The sequence below is a fragment of the Hydra vulgaris genome, chromosome 08 (genome assembly GCF_038396675.1).
Source record: "Hydra vulgaris chromosome 08, alternate assembly HydraT2T_AEP".
Classification (NCBI taxonomy): Eukaryota; Metazoa; Cnidaria; class Hydrozoa; order Anthoathecata; family Hydridae; genus Hydra; species Hydra vulgaris.
The window spans coordinates 26705579-26721377 of NC_088927.1; the positions used below are offsets into that span (position 1 = coordinate 26705579).

General features: G+C 26.5%; 1 protein-coding gene across 1 annotated transcript; it reads right to left on the reverse strand.

Moving 5' to 3' along the window:
- Positions 1-93: 93 nt before the first annotated feature.
- LOC136083184 (uncharacterized) lies at positions 94-15548 on the reverse strand. Its single transcript, XM_065802588.1, has 5 exons — positions 15446-15548; positions 14138-14626; positions 10052-10090; positions 9298-9783; positions 94-626 (listed from the first exon to the last, which is right to left on the reverse strand). The coding sequence occupies exons 1-5, from the start codon at positions 15546-15548 to the stop codon at positions 94-96; spliced, it is 1650 nt and encodes a 549-aa protein (XP_065658660.1).
- Between the last annotated feature and the right edge of the window lie 251 nt (positions 15549-15799).

Sequence of the window (15799 nt, forward strand, 5' to 3'; positions counted from 1 at the left end):
ACAAGTAAATTATTATTTAAGTATAACAGTAATATTTTTAATAATTAGTTAAACAGTAATTGTTTTATAAATGATTATAACAGTATGTTATAATCATTTATAAAACAATCTAACAGTTTCAGATTCTTTATAATTACCTGCTCCTCCGTTTATTATTGCAAAATCTTTTATAAAACCATCTTGAGTTTGATATGATTGATCTGAAGCATAAATATGAACATTTTCATAGGAATCTGGTTGATTATTTTCTACTGTAAAAACTATTTCCCCATTCAATCTTATTGTATAAACATACGCAATATGTTCTAACTGCTGACTTATTTCAACGTGCGACCACATGTAAGAAGGAATAGGAGCTGTTTTGAAGGAACTGTTCAGATTTCCACTTTGAGGAACAGTAATAGAAAGACTGCCATCACCACTGTTATGAAACCACACTCCTGGAACTCTATCATCATATGCATTTGCATCAGAATTAATGTTGAAATGAATAACATTGTGCCAACCTTCAGAATATGAGTTTGGTTTCACATCAAAATAAATTTTATAAGTTTTATCCAATATTGGAACAACTGCCACCAGTTTGTTTTGAACCAAAGGTGTTTCTCTATCTTCTATTAGTTGCTCTAAAATTTTATAACGATTAAAAAATTAAAACAATTTTGTGCTAAAACTATTTATTGTTTATAATGCCTAAACTAAAATTGATGACAAAAAACTATAAAGTCGAAAACAAAAATTAATTAGCTAAAAATATAGCTCTCTAGCTAAATTGAGTTTTGATATATATATAGGGTTTTTACTTTAATAGGATAAAATTTATGTAAGACTTTAAATGTTATTTCAATGCTATTAAATGTTAACTCATTTAAATGTTACTCAATACAATTGAGTATAATAACTAATTTATAACAACAACAATTTTTTCTTTTAACTTTAAATTTATTAGTTTCCTTAAGATCTCCTTCAAAAGTATATACTACCTTCATAACATTTATAAAAACATGACCTTACACTAGCCTGCTAAACTACTTCCTGCAAAATTTCCTTAACTCCATGCCCCTTACACAACACATCAATCTGATTGACTTCTTTCATATTCTATTAGAACTGCTTTCTTACAATATGAGCACAGCTAAAAATGGATAACATTTGCAATATGATTACCTAATGACCTTTAGATACCAATCAGTTTTTTAACACATATATTTCACTAATAATCTCTACTAATAAGAGATCAATATTTTATTATTTATTATTATTTTTATATATTTTCAAATACATTTTTATATATTTATGAATATTTTTATATATTTATAAATGCACTTGTTATATTTATTATATTTATATATGTTATATTTACTTCATACACAAATTACTTGTGGTAATTTCGGAACTCATTTCCACAATTAGAAAGGCCCAGAAAGCAAACAACTTTTAATAAATTATTTATTTAAACCGTAAAATATCTTTAATTAGTTTTTTATTGGCTTAACATTTTGATTAAATGTAGTAAATGTTTTTACATGATATGTTTATGTTGACTTGAAGATAAGTCAATTAACTCAATGAAAGTCAAATAATTCAATGAAAATTGGTTAAAAATTGCATGTTACTACTTTATTTTCAAATAAAGTATTAACATGCAATTGGTATTATTTTTTGATTGCCAATGAATCAATATTTGGTAGCAGAGAGTAGTTTCTTTGCCACCAAAAATTGGTGAAAAGAAGAAATCAAAAATCTTAAACTATGCTGCTGTAGCATTTCTTGCAAAATTTTTTTAAATTCATTGTTCCTTACACGACACATCTATACGATCATTTCTTTCCTATTCTAACAAAATTCCTTTCTTACAATATTGGTATAACTAAAAAAGCATAACATTTGCCATCTAATTGCCCAATGACCTGTGGAGACCAACCAGTAATTTCAACACATATATCTCACTAATAATATATACTGATAAGAGATTATTATTATGATATATTTACTCTATTCACAAATTACTAGTGATAACTTTGAAATTACTTTTCACAATTATAAAAAACCAGATAGTAAGCAATTTTTAATAACATATTTTTTCAACCCATAAAACTTCTTAAAATAGTTTTTTATCAGTTGAACATTTTGTTTAAATGGAGTAAATGTTTTAATATGATATGTTTATAAAAACAAATGTACGAAAAAAATAGATGTACCAAAACTCAATGAAGAAATTAAAAAAAACAAATGGCGAGTTTACTTGAGCAATGAAACATGCCAATAGATCAATACTGCATAATGAAATGGTAAAATCTTTTTTAAAACAACAAAAGATGGATCAAAATGCTAAATTTGTGATAAAATATTAAAGATGTTACAAATCATTAACTTAAAAAAAAAAAAAAAAAAAAAAAAAAGTCTAAAAGTAATGATAAAGAAAATAATAATGACAAAATAGATTTAACTAAGGCGTACATCAGAATTTATTTTTATTCGTATTGCACATTGAGTATAATACTCATATCATACTCAATACGCAACTCATCATGTGCAACATTTTTGAGTATTTTGCATAAAATTGTGCAACTTTTTTGATATAAACTAATTCATTATATACATATCCTAATTATTAAATACATATCCTTAAATAATTAGGTAAAGAATGCTAATTAAAAGCAAATATTTATCTTTTTATTTGCAGTAAATAAATAAAATAAATCATTTGAGTCAACTTACTTTATAAAAAAGACATAGTGTAATTTTGTTTAATCTAGTTTAATAATATTGTTTACTTGCTAAATAAAGTTTTCTTTTAGATTTTTTGCGTTAATGAGTCTGAAAGATCAGCCAAAAGATAAATTGGACTATAATGTACTGATATTATAATACATACTTTAAATAGTTCAAAAAAAAAAAAAAATTAACGAAGGCAATTTGTCTGTAAATAAATAAACAAATAAATTCAGAGAGAACTAATAGCGCCCTAAGTGTATTGTCAATTCCAAATAACCAAAATTAACCCTTGTGCATCAAAAGTATAAGCAATGCTTCATCGACAAACTGAAGTTTTAAACTAAACGCTCAGGAGATTGATGTAATTTGACAACTTAAAACACAACAAGATTACCTAAAAAAATTTCAAACTTAATAGCGCTAAAAAAACTCAGTTTTAAACATTTTTTTATTGCCAAATGGAAATTGATTCAAAACCAAGAAAGAAGACTTCTAGTTTTTCTAAATTTATTCCTATAAGCTGTTACACTAGCCACCAGGTAAAAGCCGTGACTTGTTTCATTGTTTTAATGCTACACAATCTAGCAGCAAAAAAGATTTTAAGGCTTGGAAAAATGCTTATGATGATTTAAATCTTGATAATGATGATGATTCATGCTTTGATGATGATATCATGAATCTTACTAAATTTGTAATGTCATCCAACATGGCAACCCAAGAGCTGGCTAACATGCACTTATTAAGACTTTTAGAATGTCAAAAAATTCATTTGCTATGAGAGATGTCGTCTGTCTTCATTATTATTCATTATAGATAAAATTTGTTGAAAAGATCAAAATAGCTAATAATGAACAGTCTTAGAAAAGCCAAATTTGTTATGTAAATAGGTGACATATATAGGGATATATAAGTATTTTATTATTTTATGTTGCCAGGTTACTTTTACAGATTTCAATTGAAAAATTATAGTTTTTTGTCTTCAATAATTTAATGGCCCACATAATGCTGAAAATATTATATTAGTCTCAGAACAAATAATAATTCAGTACTATTTAGATATATCTATTGTTATATGACGGTTATGTGAGTGACGGTGGTAAAGCATTTCTCAGAGTTTTTCTCAAATGCTAAATTCTGACTTTGAAAATGGTAATTGGATTGAAGAGGATATTTGCAAAAACTTGTTTAAGAATGGCAAAAGCGATGAGAATGACCAGGAACCAAAGGATTCACCTAAAAACTAAATTGATTCTGAATTCTAGGAACTGCTTACTGTAGAAATAAATTGATTTTAAAATAATATTAAATTGAAAAAGACATTTAACAAGATTGATGCTTACCTTGTGACTAGTGCAATGGTACTGTTTATTGAATTTTTTTTCTTTAAGTCACGGTTGTAAAGTTAGATTGATTTATTTTATGTTATGGCTGCAAATTTTATTGGTTGATTTTAAAAGTTTTATTTGTAAAAATTTAAAAAGAATTGCAGTTGCACATAGTTCGTTTAGCATTGTGGTTTCTCATCTTGATCCCAAATCATTGTGCTTAACTCCCACTGTGATCTAGGATTGAGTCCTTCACTTGGAAATTTTTTTAATGTTTTTTAACTATTTTTAATTGAAAGTTATTATTATTGTGTATTGAAAGTTACATTGAATTTTATTATTTACACACATTGACTGATATAGGGATAAGCACAGTGAGTGTACATACATCGACTGATTTAGGGATAGGCGCAGTGAGCGTACATACATTGACTAATTTAGGGATAGGTGAAGTGGAGTGCACATACATCGATTAAAGGTTTTGGTTTGGGCATCCATTCTTTAAATAAAAGAAAAAAAAAATCAACCAATCAGAAATCACTACCGTGACTTAGAAAAAAATTAAAGCAATGGTACCGTTGTGCTAGACACAGCGATAAATAAAATCAATCGAGTATTTCAACAGAACAAAAAAACAACAAAAAACAAACAAAAAAAAACAAAAACAAATTTGAAACAAAAACTTAACTTGTTGGTCATTAAGCCTATTAATACTGGTTTGTCAAAAATTATGAAAACTGTTTTGAAACAGTAAAATGAGTTCTTTTTATCAATGATGCTTCTAGTATATAAGTTTGCGCTTTTGAATCAGAGAAATCGCATACACAGACCTTATGATAAAGCAGGAGTGATCGCTCTGAGCACATAAAATAAAAAGCACATAAAAAATTAATTTAACAGTAGACTTTGTATATTGTTAATAAAGAAGTTTGCGATTGTCCATAAATAATGTAACACAAAATATATTTAAAAAGCAGAAGTAGGAGATTATATGGATGTTCCCTTCTATTTGTTATAGAGTATTCCCATGGGTCATGTGATATTTTTTTTATCCTTACGTGATCTATTTTTATCCTCTCATAATGTTAACAAACTGCTTGCGGTATTAATTCTAATACCATTTTGTAATAGATTTTTATTAGGTTTTAGTACCAATATTAATATAATAATATAATGTGGTATAATACCAATATTAATATAATAATATAATGTGGTATAATAATTAAGATTTTTTTTATTTTTAAAATCAATATCAAGTTTTTTTACTAAGTTTACTATAAAGAAATATCGTAACACAAAACATTAGATGTACCTTCCAAAAACAGATATGATCACAAATTTTGTAAAAAAGGCAGATAGACACTTGCTCAATTCCAAATAACGAATTCAAAAACAATAAAGAAACACAAGACAATATAAATCAGTGTAAGCTACAGCTGGAAAGCTGCAGCTTACACTGATTTATTAAATTATCTATTATTTTCACCAAGTTCTTATACATCTGAAGATATAAAGACCTATAAATCATGGAAGCGTTTAAATAAGAAATGACATATTTAGTAAATATTTTTGGTGTTTCATTCTCAAAATCTAAATGATACCCAAATTAATCAATGGATTTTTGCAGAATTTAACATTCGCACTGTAATTACAAGGGAGACCTCACTGAAGCATCTACACATATCGCTGCAGCTTTCTTTGTATTGATAAAACTGTTAAAATGTGAAATGCTAAAACATTAACTGATTACAATTCTTAATGTTTACCACCAAACCTACCAGCAAAGTTGACAATAAAATGTTTTTTTTAATTATAAATCAAAACTAAAGGCAGCTATTTTATGAACAATCTTTGCATCAGCTTATGAATACTCTATTAAACTATATAACTATAGTAAGTACCAGTTCTTTTAAAATATGTTTATGAATTAAATTTCTATACAGTTATAGAAAATCATTGCAAGATATGATTGCAATTGAAAAAACTTGTTATCATTAGTTAGAAAAAAAAAATCAATAATAACTTATAAAAGACCAAGGATATTACTACCAAGTAAAAACTCAACTTCTTGTAACTAAATATTATTGCGCAATTTTTTGTATGGACAGTGAAAGACTTTATAGATTTTTTGTGAAGAAATCCTAACATTTCAAATCAATCCTTCTCTTTAAAAAATTAATTTTGAAACTAGTGAAAATGAACACATTGAAAATGTTTTATCATTTTAGGATCTAATTTGTTATTGTCACATCAGTTCAAAAGATGGCAATATGATTGTAAGATGTACAAATATACATTGTACAATTAAAAGTCGCTAAAGGTAAATGGTTTTGGGACAAAAAAATATTTAGGGATATTATACATTTAAAAAAACATTCTAAAAGTAAAAAAATGTATGTTAAGAAAAAAAACTTCATTAACTGTTGAACAAAATTGTTGAGAGAGAGAGGAGAGAAAAAGTTATTTAATATATATTAAAAAAAAAAAGATTTAGATAAAATGATATTTTGTTCAGTTAATCTTGTAAACATCTGTGTAGTTTAATGGCATATTATTTTTAAATTATTATTCAAATTATTTGCTAATTAAATGCTACTAAAGTTAACCAAAGCACATACTGAATGAACAATTTTAACTAATGTTATATGAGATTCTCCATCTTTAGTAAATAAAAAATTAACTGGTATTAAGTCAATAAGAACAAGACTCTTTGTCATATTTTACAATTTCAGGAAGTTTAAAAAATCCAATTTTCTGTTGTTTTTTTAGTTAGTTTTGATATATAATTTATTACACCTATTATATATTATAATTACTATTTTATAAAGTTTTATGTGCAATATAAAGGCTACCCTAAAAATTTATTTAATCCTAATGGTATATTTTTTACTATATTGGCTTTGTTTACAATTTATCCTCTCATAATAGCAACGTTTCTTGAGTCATGTGACCATTTTGATATTTTTATACCATGTAATTAAATATCAAAACTTGCAACACTTCAATGAGAATTCTAAACTTTAAATGCTTAAAAATCTAATATTTAGTGTAACATAATATAATTGTAATATCAAACTAAAAGTTCACTTATAGCTTCGATTTTGTACAGGTTCAATCACATTCTATTTGTTAATGACTGTTATATTTAAAGTTCAAAAACATTAAATAAAATCCAAAACATTTGAATATCAAATACTTTTGTGTACAAACTAAATATTTTCACTGATATCTTCAAATTGGTTCAACTTTTATTGAAGTCTATTAATTAAAAAAGTTGAAGCTAAATGAAACTCAAAATTAGAACTATAAAAGAAAAACTCCAAATATTAAGTCTCCTAACCTCCATAAGTTAGACATTTTCGAAAAGTCTGACATATGAAAACCTAATTTGCTTAATTTGTTAAGCCAGACAATATATAAATCTTTTCAAAGTCCGAGTTGACAGGATTCTACTGTTCATTATAATTTGTTTTATCTTTTGTATATTGAAACTTTTGGAAGCATGCTCACAAAAAACAAACAAAAAAATGTAACACCACTAGTTTTATGTTTTCATGACCTGGTATTTACCAATGTAACAAATGCATTTCTACAAATATACGTCAGTATGTAAGTTATCTACTTCATAATAATACTTAACTAATAACTTAATTGTAGTGCCCCTTCAAATGTGTGTTTGACACAAAACCCTTAGCAGCCATTGCAACCAAAGTAATGGTGAGAAAGAGTCACAGAACTTTGTTTTACAAGAAAATGTGAACAAAAGTGTATGCAAACATCCTTGAACAAAAGTGTATGCAAATGTATTTTTTATTATATAATGTATATTTATTATGTAATTTTAAATATTATATTATGTGATATCAAGTTTTGCAGTTTTACTATCATATCATAAATTTTGAATTCTAGTTCTAGAATTCGGTTGGCTCCATTTTATTAGGTCTTTTGTTTCTTAAATAATTTTAAAATTTTGCAGATTGTAAACCTGAGTGGCCGAGCGATTAGCGCCGAAATTCTGAAACAGAGTGCGGAGGTTCAAATCCCTTTGTTGGAACTTTTTATTATTTTAATTTTTTTTTATTATTCTAAAATACATAATATAAAACTTTTAAAAAGAGAGATATAAATTTGTTTTGTTTTGCATTTTAAATAATAAAATTTTTTTAAAAAAACAAGCTGATGATTTGAGCTTGCAATGCTGTGACCTAAACTTTTTTTTAAAACACAGTAAGGGGGTTTAAATAAAATGTTTTTATAAAGAACATGATTAAAGATTTTAATTTTCTATTTAAAACAAATAATTTTATTAGATTAAACTATTTTTTCTTTTTAAAAAAAGTTAAAATTAATTAATAATAAGGTAATAAAGAAATTTAAAGTGTTATAGCTCTTCTACCCCCCCTCCCTCATTAACATTCTAAACCGAGTGTGCAACAATGACAGAATTTAAATAACCGTGAAAATAGTATTATACTGCATACAATATTAGAGGAGTCAACTTAAACGCTTTTAACTGATAATGCACGAGACATGGTAGATATGCAAAAATTATTTGCATTTCTTGAAATATCTTTGAATCTTCTATTATTATTATCATCTAATATATATTTACCTAGGTCACTGATTCCCAGATTCCCTGATAGTTATTTTATTTTAAAGCGCATTAACTACTTAAAAGATATCATGCACCAAAAAAATTAATTTTATTTATCTAGTTACAATATTATGTGGTATAGTGGTTAATAAATTTGATCATGATGCCTGCACTCTGGTTTCAATTCCTATTGGAGTCTTGTTTTTTATTTTTTTATTAACTAACTAATTGATGCTAATATATAAACAATAATAAATATTATTATAATAAAAGACACCGTGGTTAATAGATAGTAAAGTAATTCAGTTAATAAATAACATAAATGCGCTTAACATGTCTTGCTTTTAAAGAAAAACGTTATCGCTAATGCTCTTACTCTCGTGTCCTTAATACAAGGAAGGAAGGAGGGAAGGGAGGAGGGGGGGGGAATTTTAGTCTAGATCTAATAAACGTGGGGGGGTGGTGGTGGTGGAAAGGGTCAATAAAAGGGGGAGTGGGAATTTTTTTATGATACAATATAAGTATTTTTTCATAAAAAAGTTTAGTTTATAAGTCCGAACTAATATTTTTTACAAAATACGCTTGAAATATTGTATAAATATAAACTGAAGAATATACACAATAAAATTCAGCTTTTGTAGATGTTAATATTTATCTTACCAACATTTCCACTAAATATTTTCAGATCTTTAATACTAGCAGGTTGCGCTTCATACCAAGGATCTGCATTATACACTTTAACATTTTTAAATGAACGTGGATCTGAGTTTTTGATGTCGATCTTTAATTTCCCATCTACATAAACTCTGAAGAAGTATATACTGTTAATTTGATGTTGAGTTACTCTAATGCTGGACCATTGGTTTAAGGACAGTGCTTCAAGTGTGATATATTCTCTATTAGGATTTCCATTGATTGCAGACCAAACAGAGAGCTTTCCTGTACCGTAAAAATATACACCAGGAGTTCTAAATCCAAACTTACCCTCGTTTCCTCCAGTAGTCAAATGAATTATGCTATAATAACCTGGTGGATACAAAGTGGGTTTTATTTTGAATGACACTAAATATGTTTTTTTGAGAAATGGTAATGTTGCAATAAGATTATCTTGTTTTAATATCTCTTCATTAACCACTAAAACAGAATCTATGAGAAATACATAATACTTAATTTAATAAACTTTAATAAATTATTGCAAAAAGATATTTACTACATATACATAAATACAACAAATATAAAACTATATATACAAAATACAAACAACAACCGTGTAATCATTTCATGTAACCACTAGTTCATTGAGTAATTAAAAATATCATTTAGTACCAAAGTCATATACAAATCATTATGCAACATCATAAACTATCATTACAAGGTAAAAATAAAATGAGAAAAAATTCAATTCAATTCAAACCTTTTGGGAGAATCAGAGTGTCTGGTACAATTTCGTTATCTAAACAAAAAATAATAAAATTAGTAATATGTCATCTAAACAAAACTTATAAGCATCAAAAAACATAAAAAACAAATTTTAACACTTCAAAATTGATTTAAGTGATTGGGAATATTTTTATTCAAACTTATTAATTCAAGTTATAAATTCATAAATACATCTTATATATCTTTCATAGTATTTAAAAACTTATCACACAAAAGAAGTTGAAATCTCTTTGCTTTTTGAAAACTCAAGAAAATCTAAAACATTATTAATTCAGTATTTTATTTTTTGTTATTTTAAAAATAAGTGTAATTAGATAAAAATAATTTAATTTAAATAATTTTTATTTAATTATTTAATAATAAAAATAAAAATAATTTGCATTGACTAAATTGCACAGCTGCCTAATGTAAAGATAATATAAGTTTTTTTTATGTAAGTTATTTAGGTGCTCCAAAAAGTTCTAATGGTCATATCACAGAGCACCGCGGAATAGCAATTAGCCATAAAGTTCATGCCTTCTTTATTACCAATTACGCATATATTGCCAGAGCCAGATTGTAACCAAGGAACTCCAGTTCTGAAGACTCTGTACCACAGCTCTACACCACACAGTTAAAACTAGTAAAATATCTCAATGAAAAGACTCATCATGAACAGATTTTACCTACATTCTGCTTCTGCTTTCTGCAGAAAACCTCTTATGCAGAAGACTTTAACTGACCAATAGAGCACTTCTTTTTATATCTAATAAGACAGCATAGATCTAAGCCTGGCTTTTACTGTTATTTAACTAGGATGATGAACGCTAGACATTTTTGAGTCTACTCGCGGGTTTTTAATTGTGTCTCTGTGGTTGATGCAATGCAACTCTTTTTAATATCTAGGAACAAGAGTATAGCTTTGAAACTTAGTTTAATGACTCTGAAGCAACATTGTAATAACTTTTTCAAACTATGCTGATGTTGAAAATGATTATTTCATATTCAGATATATGTGATACAATATTAGCTAAATCTCAATATTTATATAAGGTTCAATAATTTTAACTATTTCAAAGATAAGGCTGAAAAAATAGAATAAAAAAGGCTGGCATACTGATCTTAGAAATATGCTCTTGAATCATAAGGAATTAGAAAAAGTTTTAAAATTGTTATACTGTTTTATTTTAGAAGCAGTATTAAAGTCATATCTAGAATTAGCACTATGCTGATGTTGACATAATTAGATATAAATGATACATTATCAGCTAAGTCTCAATGTTTATATAAGATATATATGTTTAACTATCCCTAAGATAAAGCTAAAAATAAAAAATGATTGCAATTATGCCCTTGTTGCCTCTTTTTAATGTGCTTGACATTTTCTTACTCTATTCCAGTGTTTGTTAAATAAAACACTTTAACTTTGCCATTTGTGTAGAAAAAACAGACAAATGAGTGGATTTTAGCTTTAAACTTTAATAATTGTATTAAGTGAAACATTCATCCCTTACTACTAAAATACTTCACATGTCTCAATTATAGAGAATTGTAAAAGTTAAGTAAATAGTCAAATAAATAAAAACTTTACTTTAATTCAATAAGATTCAATTTTTTTATTTTTTTATTACTTTTTTAAATTCAAACTATCTAGTAGGTACAATTTGACGCCTTTGTTTAGGAAAAAATTGAGAGAAATAATGAAGAAATAATACCTAAACATAGCTATCTAGTACGTTTTTCTAGAGAAGTAGAAAACTTCCATAAATAAATAAACAGGTTACACTTTAACCTATCAGTCAAGTTTATTCTACCTTGCCAATACCTATATCAGTATTATGTCATTGATTGTCACCATTAATAAAATTTCTGTTACTCCTTAAAGTTATTAGAGCTATTCTTGAAATACATATTAAAAAATGAGGAAATTATAGAACAGCTGTCACGTATAATGCTTCAAGCAAAATGAAGCCATCACTAAATCAGCTTTACGATCACAAAAGATATTAACTTTTAAATATATTTTTGAATGATTATATCTAAATGAAAGAAGCAAAGAATGAAATATGAAAAAATCAAGTCATTTTTAAATATATGAAAAAAAGAAGACGAAACAAAACATAGCCTTTAATAGAAAAAAAATCTGTATATAATGATTTTCTTTTTTATTTACTTATTTGTTACATTCTTTATTTCAGATTTGTCATATGATGTATTTATGTGGTATAGAAGAATAAAATATTATAAAGTTTTGCGAATTTTAAAAAAATTTTTTTTTTTTTATTGTTAAAACAACTTTGCAGTTTTCAGACGAAAGTTTCATTCTTGTTTTAGCTCTTTACAATACCAATTAAAATAAAACTTTCATCGTTTCATCATGTTTTTTATTTATTAAAAGGGTTAAAAATTTTTTTTTTTGCAATTAGATTTTTTTGCATTAAATTGAGCCCTGGTATTAACTTAAGATCAAACAGGTTTTAAATAATTTTAAAATGAATATGAACTTATTAAAAAATAACGTTAGATTTTAGACCAGGTTAGCGCAATTAGTAAAAGTTAAAACATAACAATTAACATCAATTTATCAACTGCTGAAAATCAGACTTTTCTTATAGTTATTTCAAAAATTAAAAACAGAATAATTAAAAACAATTGCTAATGACTTAGACAGTCACCAAACATATATTGGAATATTGTGAGCCTATAACAAACAAGCGTAATATAGATAAGCAGACCTTAGTTTACACAAAACATATATTAGTTTACACTAAACACAATATAGGTAAGCAGAAATTAGTTTACACTAATTATAAAAATTGAAATGAAAACAGATCTATATTTGTATTTCAGATAAAAATAGTTTCAAAAAAATATGGACTCAAGTTGGAGAAACTGTAAAAGATGAGATAAAAAATATATATATAAAAAAAACTGATAGAGTAAACATTGAACGGATATGTTAAGAAATGCAAAAATAAAAAAGTTTCAAAGCAATTTACAAGAAGATTTTGGCAACTCCATAATGTCATGAAACCAGTCATACCAATTTTTTTTTACAAAACTCCAAGTAAAAAAGATTACAGTGCCCCTTTCATCAAAGATGCAAATGTACCATTTATGATCAAACATTTTACAAACAGGGACGCCATCCATGCACAACATGGCACTGTTACTACTTTGATATTTTCAGCTGTTGATGGAGTCAGCCTCTCTGAGAGCTACCTCTGACAGCTAGCTCTTGGGAAACCTGACTAAGAGCCGGCCTCAGAACCATAAAACTGAGTTTTAGAGCTGTACCCTCATTAGGAGATAATAGAATGAGTTGCCTATTCATAAAAAATTTTCAAGACAAAACCCATGTATTGGGTCAAGAAGATTTGGCATTCAACATCCTAAACTGGCAATGTATTGAAAATACATCTGCACCAGCCTAATAGATGAAGAAGGGGTGCGAGGCTGGTCAACAGATAAAATCTGTTTACCCCTTAGATTGATAATGCCCAATAAATTAAAGTCTCAAGGTAAATAAAAAAAAGATCTTAAAGTGAAGATTAATTATTCATTTTACTGTTACAAGTAAATAGTTGTATTGAACATTAAATAAAAAATTATGTTTATGGCGCAGTACCAAAAAAAGCATTCTTATTATGTTACTAATATAATTCAATAATTTTAAATCAGGATTATAATTGGAGAGAAAGATTGCTTAATGATTATATAATTAATATATAACTTAAAAAAACAATTTAAAAAATCTAAACTTACAAAATTAACCGATCTTAAGTTTAAAAAAATTGGCGAAATTTATCTGCTAAATTGTACTAAGAACGTTTATTTAAATTCATTTCTACACAAACAGAATTAGAAAGTTATTTAAAAAACACTATTCTAAATATCGTATATGCCTGATGTGATGATTTCATTAAGAAATGGGTCCTAAAACAGATAAGCTTTATTTTTAAAGCAATTCCTAGCTAGATGCTAACAAACATAACAGGTAAAGTAATATTTAAGTATAACAGTAATAAATGTTAAAATCATTTATCAAACAATGTAACAGTTTCAGATTCTTAATAAATACCTGCTTTTCCGTTTATTATTGCAAAATCTTTTATAAAACCATCTTGAGTTTGATATGATTGATCTGAAGCATAAACATGAACATTTTCATAGGATTCTGGTTGATTATTTTCTACTATAAAAACTATTTCACCATTCAATCTTATCGTATACACATACACAATATGTTCTAACTGCTGACTTATTTCAACGTGCGACCACATGTAAGAAGGAATAGGAGCTGTTTTGAAGGAACTGTTCAGATTTCCACTTTGAGGAACAGTAATAGAAAGACTGCCATCACCACTGTTATGAAACCACACTCCTGGAACTCTATTATCATATGCATTTGCATCAGAATTAATGTTGAAACGAATAACATTGTGCCAATCTTTAGAATATGAGTTTGGTTTCACATCAAAATAAATTTTATAAGTTTTATCCAATATTGGAACAACTGCCACCAGTTTGTTTTGAACCAAAGGTGTTTCTCTATCTTTTATGAGTAGCTCTAAAATTTTAAAATGATTATTTTTCCAAAAGTCAAAGTTAATGAATTAAAACAATTTTGTGCTAAATTTATTATTGTTCATAATGCGTAAACTAAAAATGACGATGAGAAAACATAAAAACAAAAACAAAAAATAATTAGCTAAAATATAGTTCTCTAGCTAAATTGAGTTTTGAAACATATGGGGTTTTTACTTTATTAGAAAAAAAAAAAATATAAGATTTAAATGTTATTCCAATACCAATGAGTATAGTAATAAATTTATAACATCAACAAACAATTTTTTTAAAATTATATTAGTATAAGTTCTCTTTCAAAAGGATATACTACCTTCAAACACTTATAAAAATATGACCTTAAGCTAGCCTGCTAAAGCATTTCTTGAAAATTTTCTTAATTCCATGTCCCTTAAACAACACATCTATCTGATTGTTCATTTCCTTATTCTATTAGAACTTCTTTCTTACAATAATAGCATAGCTAAAAATGCATAACATTTGCTACATGATTACCTTTGACATATTTTGAGATTATTTGCCATATTTGCTAAATGATTACCAATGACCTTTAGATATCAATCAGTTTTTTAACACATATATCTCACTAATAATATCTACTGATAAGAAATTATTATTTTTTATATTTATTATTTAATTAAATTGAAACATCCTAATAAATTTCTTTATATTAAATTACAATATATCTAAGGGTTATATATACCCTCGTTATTCAAGTAATATAAAAAACCATTAAAAAATAAACAAACAATAACACTTTAAAAATAATAAGGTTTCTAAAACAACGATGTGACATAATCACCATCGTCTTCATTCAAACCGTCTTCATTTGGAGAACATTGGTGATACTGTATTTCCAAGCCTCTTACTTTTCTCTTAAAATAGTCTACCTCTACTTTAACCATTTGTTTTTATTCTAGCCAAAGGCACCATGGCAATTTCTGGAATGCCGCGCTACGGCTGAATTTTTCCATTTTCCCTCAAAGTATGTTTTTGATGTTGGCAAATGCGAGTTGAAATTTTGAGTTTTGTTTCACCTACATAGAATTTTCAACATGAACACTCCAGTTTGTAGACTCCTGGGTAAGAGTTGTTGGGAAGTTGAGGCTTTTTTTTTTGAGTTATTAATTGTTGAAGGTTTGTTGGTGATTTAAAA